The 13,874-nt window shown below is 32.8% G+C and overlaps 1 protein-coding gene across 6 annotated transcripts in view; it reads left to right on the forward strand.

Annotated features, from left to right (window-relative positions):
* The window catches only part of ADGB (androglobin), a 155,079-nt gene that overhangs the window by 98,831 nt on the left and 42,374 nt on the right, over positions 1-13,874 (forward strand). For all 6 annotated transcript variants that reach the window (XM_072965998.1, XM_072965993.1, XM_072965994.1 and 3 more), the window contains 3 exons: positions 2,542-2,726; positions 10,491-10,684; positions 12,835-12,946. In XM_072965998.1, the coding sequence (XP_072822099.1) occupies positions 2,542-2,726; positions 10,491-10,684; positions 12,835-12,946 (491 nt within the window). The remainder of the gene's footprint in view (positions 1-2,541; positions 2,727-10,490; positions 10,685-12,834; positions 12,947-13,874) is intronic.

The following is a 13,874-nucleotide window of genomic DNA, read 5'->3' on the forward strand; positions in this document are numbered from 1 at the left end:
GTATTTTAACTACTGTGATAGGAAACCACTGTGTCACATAGCAGGACCACTAATAGATAGACTCAGATGTGATATTGAATCAAATATCTAAATTTGTCCCAGTAGCTGGTCCCAAAGCTGTCAAGCTGCGTAGGGAAAGGTGAGGAGAGAACAGCATGACCAGCCCATGTGAAAGTTCAGAAATTATACAGTATATGACTTTTTCAGGGACCTAAAGGCATTTGTTCTGTTTACACAGTGGGGTTCTAGGGTGCTATAGCAGGCACTAAGACACAGAGGTTGGCAGGGCTCTTTCCTGAAGGACCTCATAAGGCAAGAGATTTAGATTTTACCATAGAGGCAATGAGATGCTATGGAGGGTTTTAAGAAAAGTCACATTCATAGACTTGTGTTAAAACATTATGGCTGCAAAGTAGACTTGAAAAAGCACTCTAAATCTAATTTCTAAGAACAGAAAAAAATATTAGAACCGTCTTATTGTGAAGTTATATGTAATCATGAAAGGTACAGACTATGAAAAAAAAGCTCAGAAGACTGCAGTGTGTTGAATGGACAAAGGGGAACAACTGGAATCAGGGAAGGAAACCAGCCAGACAGACGCTTCAGAATACTCCAGGTGTGTGATCCTGGCAACCTGAAATAAGTCAGTGTGTTAGTCCGTGAGGGCTGCCATGACAAAGGCCACAAGCTGGCAAAGTAGATGTCTTAACAGAAATTTATTGTCTCACAGTCCTGGATGCTAGAAGCCTGAAATCAAAGTATCAGCTGGATTGGTTCCTCCTGAGGGCTGTGAGGGAGAAAATACTCCAGGCTTTCTGCCAGCTTTAGGGGGTTCTGCTGACTGGCGTTCTTTGACTTGCAGATTTGTCACGGTGGTCTTCGAGCTCATCTTCACACAGCATTCTCCTTGTGTCTCTATTTCCAAATATCCCCTTTTTATAACGACCTCATTTTAACTTGATTATCTCTGGGAGATAGTATCTCAAGGAATGATGACATTGAGTGGTGCTGGGGGTTAGGACACCAACATAAGTTTAATAGGGGGACACAGTTTAACCCATATCAGGCAGTGACAGTGAGCCCAGAGATGAGAGAAAGACTTTAAGATATCAAGGAAGTAAAACTGCCAGCCTTGGTTGGTTGGGACCCTTGGGATTTGACTTGGAGGACTGTTGGGCAGTGTCATTTACCTAGATAGGTTACAGGAAGAGGACCCCATTTGCCAGTTGAGCAACAGAAAAACCATTAATTCACTTTTAGGTGTTCAATATGGTAAACCTGTGAAGTGTCCCTGTGACACTGCATGGGGAGTAGGGCTGGAGACATAGATTTGGAAATCATTATTTTGTTTCTGCTCATGGAAGCACCCAGGAAAGTTTGTACAAAGAGGATCGGATCCAGAACAGAATATTAAGATTCTCTGACATTTATGGGAATGTCAAAGTGAAAGAAGTCTAAAATAAAGCACCCCTAAAATAGGAGGTACAAAAGTTGTTATGCTCATAGGGGAAGAAGTTTTTGAAAAAGAGAAAATGAGGGTTGATTCAACCTTGTCAAATTCTCCTGAGAGGTCAGGGAGGATGAGAACTGAGGTTTCTGTAGGGTGGCGACGAGCTTCCAGAAACTGGCAAGAGCAAGTTGAGCACCATGGTTGGGGGCAAAATGAACTGTCGTGAGGAGTGGGAGGGGAGGAGCCGAGGACAGTGCAAGTGGACAACTCTGCTTAGATTGTGAGCTGGGGAGTGAAATAGAGCTGAGGCTAGATGGCAGGATTGACTGAAGATTTTTTTTTTTTTTTGGTTTGTGTTTTGTTTTGATTTGATCTGTTTTTAAATGGGTGAGACCTGCGCAGGTACAAAAGCCAATGACCAGGAGGAATACAGTGGGGAAATTTAAGATACAGAAGAGAGAAGATAGTCAGAAAAGCAAATTTCTAGAAAAGCTGAAAGTTTATAGGGTCTTGAGCATTTGCAAGGATTCACCAAAAATAGGAGAAAGCCCCCTAAACAGGAAACCTCTTCAACTACGTTAAGGAAAGAGATGGAAAGGAATTAGATTGCACATTTCCAGTCTTCCTGCAAGACGTTCCCAACTGCCGTGGTTAAAACGTGAGAGTGCAGGTGACAGGTACTACTTTTGATTTCTCTGTATTTTTGTGAATCAAAGAGAACGTTGTTACCAGCGAAATTTTGAAAACTACTGCTAGGTGTGCTCTTTGTCCGACTGGAGAGGAAGGTGTCATGGTTCGATGTGACAGTAGTTTGCAGTCTATAAAGTTTTATAAGTGAATGCTTATCATATCTAAACAAAAAGTTACATTTCCTGTTTGGCATGTGATGATAATAAACTTCCTGTGCTTACTTCATTTTACCATAGCATATTGGGATCTTTTGCCAAAGTCTTTATTTCCAGGATTTTAGCTGACTTTACAAAGTGGTTTTATTTGTAGATTATCATATCAGCAAATGATACAGTTTCCTTTATTGATTTGGGGGAAAGACCAACATCCTGGCTTCTAAAGGCGAATGTTTTTCTTTATAGGTATTCACTTAAGGTTGCATTACCACATCCTGTTACCATACAGGTGCGCATGTCCAAACCAGATGCGTTCGTCAAGCTACAGATCCTAGAAAATGAAGACGTTATCGTGAGCGCAACTGGGAAGGGCCAAGCTATAATTCCAGCAATTAACTGCTTGGGGGGTGAGAAAGCCTTGAGCTCCCAGTGTAAGTGTGGCTTTTAAAATTGGTTATTTAGTTTCATAAACAGATATTGATGTTTATGTAACTGATTTTAAAAATGTTTTCAGATAAAATAGCAAGTAAAGATTTAAATCAGTAAAATTTGATATCCTAGGAAAATATTTTTAACAACTATTGCATTTGTATGCCAGATTAGTCTCGAAGATCAATAGATTTGTTATAACTATTCTTTAAAGATTTTCTTATTACATGAGCCTTCTTAGATTTCTGAATAAAAATAGATTTTTACTATTTTGAAAGTTTTTCTCTTCTTTTATTCCCAATTCATTATTTTTAGAAGATATTCTACTTATTAAAATTAAAGGAAACTTTAAAGTTACTAAAGTTACTACTTGTAATAGTTACAAGAGCTTTTAATTAATAAAATAAAATTAGTTCTGAAATAATGGACAACAGTGATACTGCGAGACACATTCAGTTATTTTAATAACTTGATTCTGACTATAAAAATAACATGTGCGCAATGTAGAAAATTTGAAAAATAGAAAATTATAAACAAGGCAACAGGAAATCCCTTGTATAAGCATGCTATCCAGAAAAAAATACTATTAGTGTTTTAGCCTTTTATGCCTCCATTGTCCTTTTACACATTCTCATGTCAAACAAAACTAGGATTTTACCAGTTTTGATCATTGGCATTTCTTCTTAAAATTCTAACTTTTTCTTATTTGTGGCATTGTTTGGAATCCCCAAACCTATGCTAAATAAATATACTTCCTTTTCTTAAATAGGAAGGCTTATAGCATTTACCATTAAGTATTATGTTTGTTGTTGACTTCTAATAATTGCCCTGTGTAACATTTAAGAAACTTTTCTCTATTGATAGCTGAGAATCTTAATATGGAATGAATTTGGAACTTCACTAATTACTTTTTTTGTTGTTTATAGAAATCATCAAATTTTACCCCTTTGAATTTCATAATTTTTAATTAGAATAATTCTTGAAATATAAACTATTCATCTATGATGTTTTAATACAATCCTATGTGTAGAATACACTATTTTATTTAGTTTGTTAAATTATATTACTAACTGTATATCTTTTTGGGTGTTTTCCTCTCTCTGTGTGCACTACTTTTTCAGGTTCTCAAGTTAGAATTATGACAAATTTTTGAAATTAATTTGGAAAATTTCTAATTTTGGAAGCCATTTAAACACTACAGAAATCATTTTTTTAAGTTTTAAAGTTTAGTTTTAATTATCTTTTTAACAATTTCAATGGTTATTTTTCAAACTTTCATTTTTCCAATATATAGTTTTATTTAAAAGTGACAGTTTCATCTAGGATTTCAAATGTAACTGCCTATATTTATATACAAGATTCTTTAAAAATTTGTGAAGTTCTTCATAATTATTTCTAAATATTATTTTTATTTGTGTTTTTTAAAATATATTCTTTATCAGCCTTTTCAGATGTTTCCCTGTTTTTTCCTTAGAATGAACTCTTGGATTCATTAATGAAGACTAGTAGCTTTTTCACATTTGTAATCTATTGATCAATATTTATATTATCTTTAAAATTTTTCCTCTACTTTAAAAATTTAGTCTAATGTTCTTTATTCTAGCTTCACCAGTTGAAAATTTAGTGTATGTCTTAAGTCTTGTTTTTAAATAAACATATTGATATACAATTTTCTAAGTATAGCTGTATATTACATTTAATAGCAAGCTACAATGCCCATTTTCTGTGTAATATTGTTATAGTTGGCCATAATCTATGATTTAATTTGGTTTTCTCTGTAACTTTTTAACATTTTAGTATTTTTATAATTTTTAAATAATTGTTCTGGCTAGTCTTTTGTTGTTAATACATAATTAAGTTTTAAGGAGTTAGTGTGGCTTATGTATCTTCTATTTTGAGGATTGGATAGATGTTCTTCCTGTGGCCTGATTCAGATTAGTGTTGGTTAGGCTTACAATGAGGTTTATAAAAAACACTTATGCTTTATTTTGGAGGTAAATAACTTGATGTCAGAATACATACACACACATATACATACTCTCTAATAAAAATAAAATGCTAACTGTGATACTTAAAAATTTCAATTTTCATTTTATCTTATTGGTATGTAAGTTTCTGTGAAAAATACATTAAGATCTCCTACTTTCTTTGTAAAATGTGTAAAACTTTATCTCTAATATTTTTCACTTCACATATTTCTATATTATGTTGCTAGTTGCATGAAGTTCTACATTTACTTTATATATATTTATCTGTTATATTTTTTAAATGAACATAAAGCAACCTTTTTTCACCTTTATAGGTGGTCTGATATTAACACTGATTCTTTCATTTGTTATCATTTGCTTGTTCATTTTGGTTCATGCATCTAGTTTTTCAACTTGTCTCTTATAAATTGGTATTTTTTCCTATTCAGTTCAAGATTCTAGTCTCTGAAATGAGATAATGTAATCCATTTACATTTATTTTGATAAATATACTTTTTCTGAATCTTGCCATCATGTTTTATTTTAAAATTGATTATATTTTCTAGCTGACCTTTGCATAACTATGTGATGGCCAGGACTCCTCCTGAACTCTCATTAATCCCGATAGTGTTTAGCTGATTATCTCAAGCAGACAAGCAAGTTACTAAGTAGAACTGTTATCTTTACCTATTTTCTGTCTAATATTTATACATTTCTTTCTTTCTTTTTTTTTCCCCCTTTATAAAATAGTTGCACTCAAGTCAGGGCTCTCTTTCTCCTCTCTTATTGATCCTGGAAACAGTGTGTGAGTTGTCATTGCAGGAAACATTCCTTTTCAATATGAATACGAATTTGGAGGAGCAGAGAATTGAGAAGAAACCACGTTGTGATGACACAATTAGGGCACAGGCATCATGCTTTAGACACAGGGAGGTGGGAAATATCCTATGTTATATTAGAAAGACGGAGCTTGGGTAAAGCTGCAAATTAAGCAGTTCTTTTGATCATGTCTCCTTTTCTCCCATCACTTCCCTTTCATTCATGACTTTCCCCTGGGTCGTTTTCAGAACTCAGTTCACATTACTGCTTTGTGGGTTTTCATTCCAATCTGCCTGCGCCTTTTATGTATTTTTACTCAGATAAGTTCATATAATAAAAGACCAAATTTTTATATATTTTCCAGGTATGTTAAGACCATTAGGGTACTGTCAGGTTTTCCTAGCCCAAATGCTCTCTTACTCTTTAAGATGACTTAAAAGTTTTCTTTTTTCTAATCCATTCTGTACAGGTTTCTTTTTACTTTACTTCACACAGGGATACCTTAAACTTCAGCAGGCACTAATGTGCAACTCTCCTATATTGTTTATAACCTCATGTTTTTTGTTCAAGTAACTATTTACCCTCAACATTACTCTCCAAATCTTTTGATTTATATTCATTGAGGCAAACACTGTTTATAGTTTATCATATAGCTTATCATTATTTCACTTCAAAAATTACCATTAAAAAGAGAATTATGCACAAACATTTAAAGCACTGTTATGAGTTTCCTTCTGGCAAAGAAAGCGACAGCCAAATGGAGTAGAAAGCTGACTGAAACATAATTCAGAAGTTGACCCCAAATTAGAGCCATTAGCCAAGATTGTTCTTCTTTTACCAGGCATTTCTATTTTAATATTTGTATTTCTAGATGAACTCTAATACGATTTTTTAATTCCCCTCAAACCATGCCAAAAAATTGTTTTCTTTCTGATTATCTTGAATATATTGATTAATTAATTTAAGGGAAACTAACACCTTTATAATACTGAACTTGTATGCAAGTAAAGGCCATTTCTTTCTATTTATTCATGAACTCTTCTATGTTTCACAGAAAAGATTGAAAGTTTTCTCCATAGAAATTGATAGTTATTGTGAGTTAGATTTTTTCTTTATTTAGATTTCAAACAGGATATTATTTTTAAAAGGATGCTATTAATTTTTGTTTGTGAATTATATAAGCAGGCATTGAAATTCTTTTTTCTTTCTAAATACTTTTCAGATGCTTCTCTTGAAAACATATCCATTTATGAATTTTTTACCATGTATATTTCTGGAGTACCCTCAGCAAAACTACATACAGAAAAAGTGGTGTGTGTGTGTGTGTGCGTTTGTGCTATATTTGTAGTGGAACAGACTATGACAGACTACAGTATGTAAACATTACATGGTACTAAAGAAGAAATAAATTCCATTGCAAAGATATTGAAGGCTTTGAAGTGAATCAGTAACAGAAATCTTAAATATGGGCCTCTTTCAGTTTTATAGTATCTCCTGGGAATTTTAAAGATGTCTTTATAGTTTACGTAATTTTCAGGAATAACATCTTATGATATCTTAGTGACCAGTACTCATGCTGTAGGGGTAATATAAAATTTGTAATTTTCCACAAAATCCATCATCTAAGCAATTGAGTGTTTGAGGAAGTACTATGAATGAGGAATAGTAAAATATTTTATTTCATATGGTTGTTTAAGGCTCAATTTTGCTGATGATGTATCATAATTAATGTAACCAATCTCCTACTGATAATGATTTGTGGTCATTCAAATCATTAGTTTTATAAACAGTGTTGAATTTTTTAAAAAAATCTGTGTATGTAATTTTCTGAACATATATATACATATATTAGATAAATTCTTGGAAGTAGAACTATTGGGTCTGTGGGCACATGCAGTTTTAATTTTGGCATATATTGTCAAATTGCCCTCCATTGAGTTTGTGTAAATTTATCTTCTTTTGTCTATACTCCCTTAAATGACAGTGAGTTATCGCATTTCTTGGTTTTTCATATTTCTTGATTTCAATCTGAATGCTACAAGGATTTATTTATATTTAACTTATCATTAGTGAGATTTAAACATGTTTTTATATATTTTATATATTCTCCTTTTATATTTCCTTCTTTGAAAAAAATTTTAAGTGCTTTTCTCATTTTTCTGTTGGAATTAGTTGGTATTTTTTTTCAAATTGATGTGTAGATTATCATATATTAAAGAAAAGTTTTTCTCTTTTCATTTTTTTCCGAGTATCTTTGATAATGAGTGGGTTATGAATGAATGACTAAATGTCTGAAGGAAGTAATGAAGGCATGTACTAGGACAGGGACTTTGTGTCATTCTTTTTTTTATTGAAGAATAATTTAAATATAGCAAAAAGCACAGATATAAGCTGATGAGTCTTGATAAGTGCATGTACCAGTGTGACCACACCCTTTACAAGATAGAGAACATTTCTGTCACCCAGGAAATATCCCTCAGGCTATTTCCATTCAATTCCCCATCCCATAACCATTGTTCTCATTTCCATCACAATTAACTACTTTTGTCTGTTCTAGAACTTCATGAAATTGGAAAACTGTAAATAGTCCTTTGGCACCAGTATCTTTAGCTCAACATAATGTTTTATAAGATACATCTATGTTACTGCTATTCCTTTTTTATATGCTGAGTATTATTCCATGGTATAAAATCTTGGTGTATAGCTTTAGATTTTAATTGGCATCATGTTAAACTTGGGGTGTATTGGCATCTTACCAAAACAGTTTTCTGGTCCATGAACGCAGTATATTTTTAATTTCTCTTAACAATGTTTTATGCCTTCAATGTACAGATTTTACAAATAGTTTATTAAATTTATACTTAAGTATTTTATTTTATTTTTATAGAAGCTCCTTTTAGGACTAAGAATACACATGAATTATATTATTTGATATCTGTATGCATTTCCTAGGGCTGCTGTTAGCAAATTACTACAAACTGGGGGGCTTGAAACAACAAAAATGTATTGTCTCACAGTTCTGGAGGGCAGAAGTCCAAAATCAAGGTTTGATCAGGGCCACATCTCCTTTGAAGTCCCTGCAACAGAATCTTTCCTTGTCTCTGCTAGCTATTGGCGGCTCCTAGGGTTTCTTGCCTTGTAGGAGCATAACTCTGCCGATGTCTGCCCATGTCTTCACATGGCTTTCTTTCTGTGTATCTGTGTCTTCTCCTTTTCTCTTTTAAAGATGCTTACCACTGGATTGAGGGCCCGCTCTAATCCAGTTTGATCTCATCTTGGGATCCTTACTGATTATAGCTGCAAACATCCTTGTGTCAAATAAGGTTACATTCTGAGGTTTTGAGTAGATATATTTCTTTTTTTAGGGGGGGTTCACTCTTCCACCCGCTACAATATCATACCGTGGGTCACTTAGCCTCTGTTCAATTTTTTCTGTATTCTTTGCTTCCATTTAGATTATTTTCACATTTACTAATCTTTTCTTCTAAATTTGACAATGTTTAAGTCCATACAGGAATGTCTCATTTCACTTACAGTCAGATCTAGAATTTCATTTTATATAGTTCAGTTTCCTGTTAATATTCATCATTTGTCCTTTCATTATGTCAACCTTTTCCCTCAGATCTTTAACACATTTTTTAATAGCTATTTTAAAGTCCTTTTGCTAAGCTCAGTATCTATGTCAGCTATGGGATTATTTATATTGACTTTTTTCTCAAGTGCTGTTTGTATAGTATGAGGCCCATTAAATCTGCTACATTACAAAGACTCTAGATTACGCTGTCTTCATCAAAAGAATGTGGAATTTTGTTCTGGCAGACAATTTATTTACAGTTTAGCTTAATCCTATCAAGACTTGGTTCTAAGCTTTCTTCAGTCAGGTCTAGAGTTTCTATTACTCTAGGGTTAGGGTAGTTCTACTCTTAAAGAATAGCCTTGTTTGAATTTCAACTGAATGTCCTGTGTTTTCATTAAATTTTGTTCATTTCACCAATGTCTCTCAGTGCTGTGCAACCTTCGGAATCTCCATTAAACTCACAATCTTCCAGTAATTGTTTACCAGGCATTGTTAAGTATTTGTACAAACGAAATTTAGCATTCGGCTACATACTCAAGTGGATCCCTATGCATGTTTCTGAGTTCTTTGCTCCTCAGATGCCTCCTCTGTGGTACCCTGCCTCACAATTTTAATTATCTCAGAAGCCTCAAATTCTAGTCTTTGCTTCCTGAACCTGACAGCACAGCTGTTCACTGTTCAGACTCTATTTCCCTGTGCCACAGGTGAGAAGGTGCTCACAGGCAGAAATCTGGGGAAGTGGAGAAATCATCTTGATTGTTGCCCTTCTCTCAAGGGTCACAGTCCTGGGCTGGCAGTTGGCCAATGGCTGGAAGCAGTTGCTTTATGTGTTTTGTCCAATTTTGGCATTTTTTTATGGTGTGAAAATAAATCGTGGTCATTATTCTGTCATGGCTGGAATTGGGATTTCCCTGTGTCATTCTCTTGTGTTCCCTTAATACATGTTTGATGAGTTAATTAACATCCAGCACATATCTATTTGTATCCCTTCCAGTGGTACTTATATTACCTGTTAATTACAAAATAATGAATGTAGAAATTAAGCATTAAAAAATATACTCACATATAATATTAAACAGAGAAGAAGTCAAAGTTTGTGGTGTTAATTGTGTCATTCAAGTGGCACTGAGTGAAGGAGAAATTATCCAGTTGTTGTATATTCTTTTAGCAATCATTGGTTGCTCAGAATATGCATTACTCTATGCAAGTCATATACTATTATAGTTTTTTTAGGACCAGAACATTTCCCAGAAGCCTGTGATGTTGGTTTTCAGCTCATTAAAAAAACACAAATTGACCTGTTCCTTTGGGTATTTTATAGAGGGTTATAACTAAACAACACAGTCGGCAATAACTATGCATTCCATATATTTCAACTTAAACATAGTATTTTTCATATTCAGCTAGCAAGCAAATTCTTTTAAGTCATGCTGCACCTAAGAAGGAGCAAGAATTTTACATTAAGAAGAAATCTGCCCAGGGAAGTCAGAAATACTATAAAAGACTTGGAAGTGCAATTGACACTGGTCAGCCTATTGTGGATGAGGAAACGACCTGTGTACCCACCACAGAAGAAAACGCGAGCACGTCACAGCAGGTATTTCACGTTAAAAAGAATTGCTCAATAATACTGCTCCTAAAAATGTAACATACGTTGCAACAATTACTTCCCTAAAAATTGTCAATGTATATAATACTTTCTATATCTAATGCCGCTAGTATATACCCAGAACTGAAGAATTAAACATTACGAAAATTCTCTCTGTGCCAAGATTTTAAAATACGTGGCAGATTTACACTAACCCTATAATGTAGATGTGATCATCTTACGTTATATGTGAGTTAAGACGTTATGAAACTTTCAAAAAGGTCACATATAAATAAAAACTGAGTTGTAAGTGCCTTAAATTGAAGAAATATAGGACAATGCATATAACTTAAAGCAGCAAAGAAAACATGATCTATTCATTGGAAACCAAGAAAATAATTAATTAATTAATTAGTTAGTTAAAAGAAATAAAAGTGGAATGCCAGAAATGTCCTAATATGACAGTAATTAGAATAAACACAAATGGATTATTAATCAGTTAAAAGGGTAATATTTTAAAGTTAAGTTTAAAGAATAAGATCCAACTCTAAATAGTCTAAAAGTGACATTTTTTAAAGAAAATGGCACAGAAAGTTTAAACTCCAACCAGGAGAGAGCTGTGATGGTATCTTAATATCTCAGTAATAGAATTCATGGGGGATATTATATAAAGATAAAAGGAAGTAAGTAAATATGACCATGACTAACATATCGCACCTCACTGCCCAGACTCAGTACGTAAAAAGCAAAAACTATTAGAACTACAGAGAAAATTAATTAGTTAACAAGTAATAGTTGGCTGTTAATAAGAATATGGACAGCCACCTTTCAGAAGCTAGTAGATCAAGTTGAAAAAAAAAATACATTTGATCATTAGGATTTGAAATATTAGGCATAAGCTTAATCCTTCAGATACCCATATAGAACACTTCGCCTAATAAAAAAATATACTTTTTCATAGAACACATAGGAAGCCTCAATAAAAACAAACTATATTGTATAAAGGTTATCTTAACATAAGACAATAATATAAATATTAATAATTAACAGCCTACAATCCCATAAATGTGGAAACAAAGTAAAATGTACTAAATAATACTTTAGTTTAAAAAATCATTCAAAAAGTAATTATGAACTACAAAGGATTCAATAAAAATAAAAAAGCTGCAAATCAAAATTTGTTAGCCGTCTAAAGTAGTGTTCAGTAGAATGTTTACTTTTAAATTAATTCATCAGAAAATATAAATGATTAAAACAACTGAACTAAGCTATTGAAACAAACAGATAGGAAAAAGAGTAAAAGCATAACTCAAAATAAGAGGAAAAGGTTTTAATACAAATGAGGATAGAAATCAATGAAATGGAGAACAAAATTTAGGAAGATTAATAAACCTTAAACATTTTTTAAGATTAATACAGTTGACATGCTTCTTGTTTGACCTATCAAGTAAGAAACAGAAAAAAAATATAAATGAATCAAATACAGAACAAAACAGTAGAGTGGAGATATAAATGCAAACACCAGGCTTTAAGAAAAATTTTATTTATGGTATACAACTCTATGCTAGCCAATTTAAAACTTAGAAAAATTGTTTTAAATGTAAAGTTCCTGGAGTAGGAGGAGGAATGGCATAGCTGTTCCACCAGAAAATAGAAAATAGGAAATAATAAGAATAATAGGAATAAATAAGAGTAATAAAACTGAAATGATCAAGTCTTACCTTTCCAAAAAGCCATAGGCCTAAATGGCTTTACAGGCTGTCCTGTGAAAGTCTAACAGACTTTTGAGGAGTAGATTGTTCCAAAAAACAGAAAAACAATACAAACCTTAAAAATCTTTTTACGAGATTAATGTAACTCTGATTCTAAAACTTGATAAGTAACAAAAGTAAAATAAATAAATTTCATTTACAAACATGAATGCAAAAAACTGTAAATACTAGAATATGTGACTGTAGATATTGGTGGCGATGTGAGGATAAACTTTCATAGACTATGGTATTACAGAATTTTGGAAACTATCTGACAGCATTTCATTAAATTACTATTGTCTGATCTAGAAAATATGCATGTATTATGTGCCTAAAACAATAAATTGTTAGGCACACACTGTGTTGATCAGTGATGTTTGTGTTTAAACGCTGCACTTTATTTCACAGGTATACAAGTATATCATACAGTGTTCAGTGTTGTATAACAGTTGGCCTCTCACTGAAAGTCAATTGATGTTTGTTCAAGCACTAAAAGACTTAGAGAAAAATGATAGCAAAGGTATGTCACCCTAAATGCTTTTCATGTGTTTCATATCTTACACAAATATTTAACAGTAAATTTGTTATGTAATTATTAAAACATTGTTGCTTGCAGCTTGTACTTTAGTGTACTGGCAGTTCCTATTCTGCTCATTGATTACATGCCTCAAAATCTTTAGTGTTTTGTTTCTAAAAGGGAAAAATACCTGATTGTTTAGGCCTAGTTTAAACAAATTGTTGTCCAGTTGGGTAAAATTACTTGATGAATCTCTAAGAAATGTACAGGAAACTCTTCTAGTTATAAAATTATATGTGTCCAAGTTGTTGAGAAAATGAACCCTAAAGGTGAGTTTTTAAAATATTTAAAGGATAGAGAATATCCTACTGAAAGAGGATTCAGGTTTACATTTACAAAATATTAACTACTCTCAATATTCCTGAGCAGAAAATGATAGTTTGATGATTTAGATTAAAAAAAAATTCAAATAGTCTCTACTCCTAAGCTTTATATCACATTACTCAATAAAATAATTAAATCTAAAGGATTGGGTATTTTTGATGTATATTCTTTTCAAATTTTAAGCAAGATTGCCTAATCATAAAAGTGAACATAAATACATCATTTTCAAAATAAAACTATACAGTACAAAAGAGCATAATACTACACCAAAAGCTGGGGAGGATGCAGAATAACAGGAATTCTCATACACTGGTGGTGGGAATACAAAATGGTACAGCCAATTTGGAATACAGTTTTTTGGTTTCTTATGAAACTAAAAATACGCTTACTATTGTGAAATAAAATTCACATTTCATGACAAGACCAGACAAACTTAAACATAAAACCTTTTCTCTGCCTTTTGGCCTCCTCTCTCCCCTCTCCTGTGCGTTGCGTTGTGTATCTATCTGTCTTATGTGCCTACCAGACGTCCCCCATCAGCAGAAAT

The sequence above is a fragment of the Vicugna pacos genome, chromosome 8, assembly GCF_048564905.1.
Source record: "Vicugna pacos chromosome 8, VicPac4, whole genome shotgun sequence".
NCBI classification, from domain to species: Eukaryota; Metazoa; Chordata; class Mammalia; order Artiodactyla; family Camelidae; genus Vicugna; species Vicugna pacos.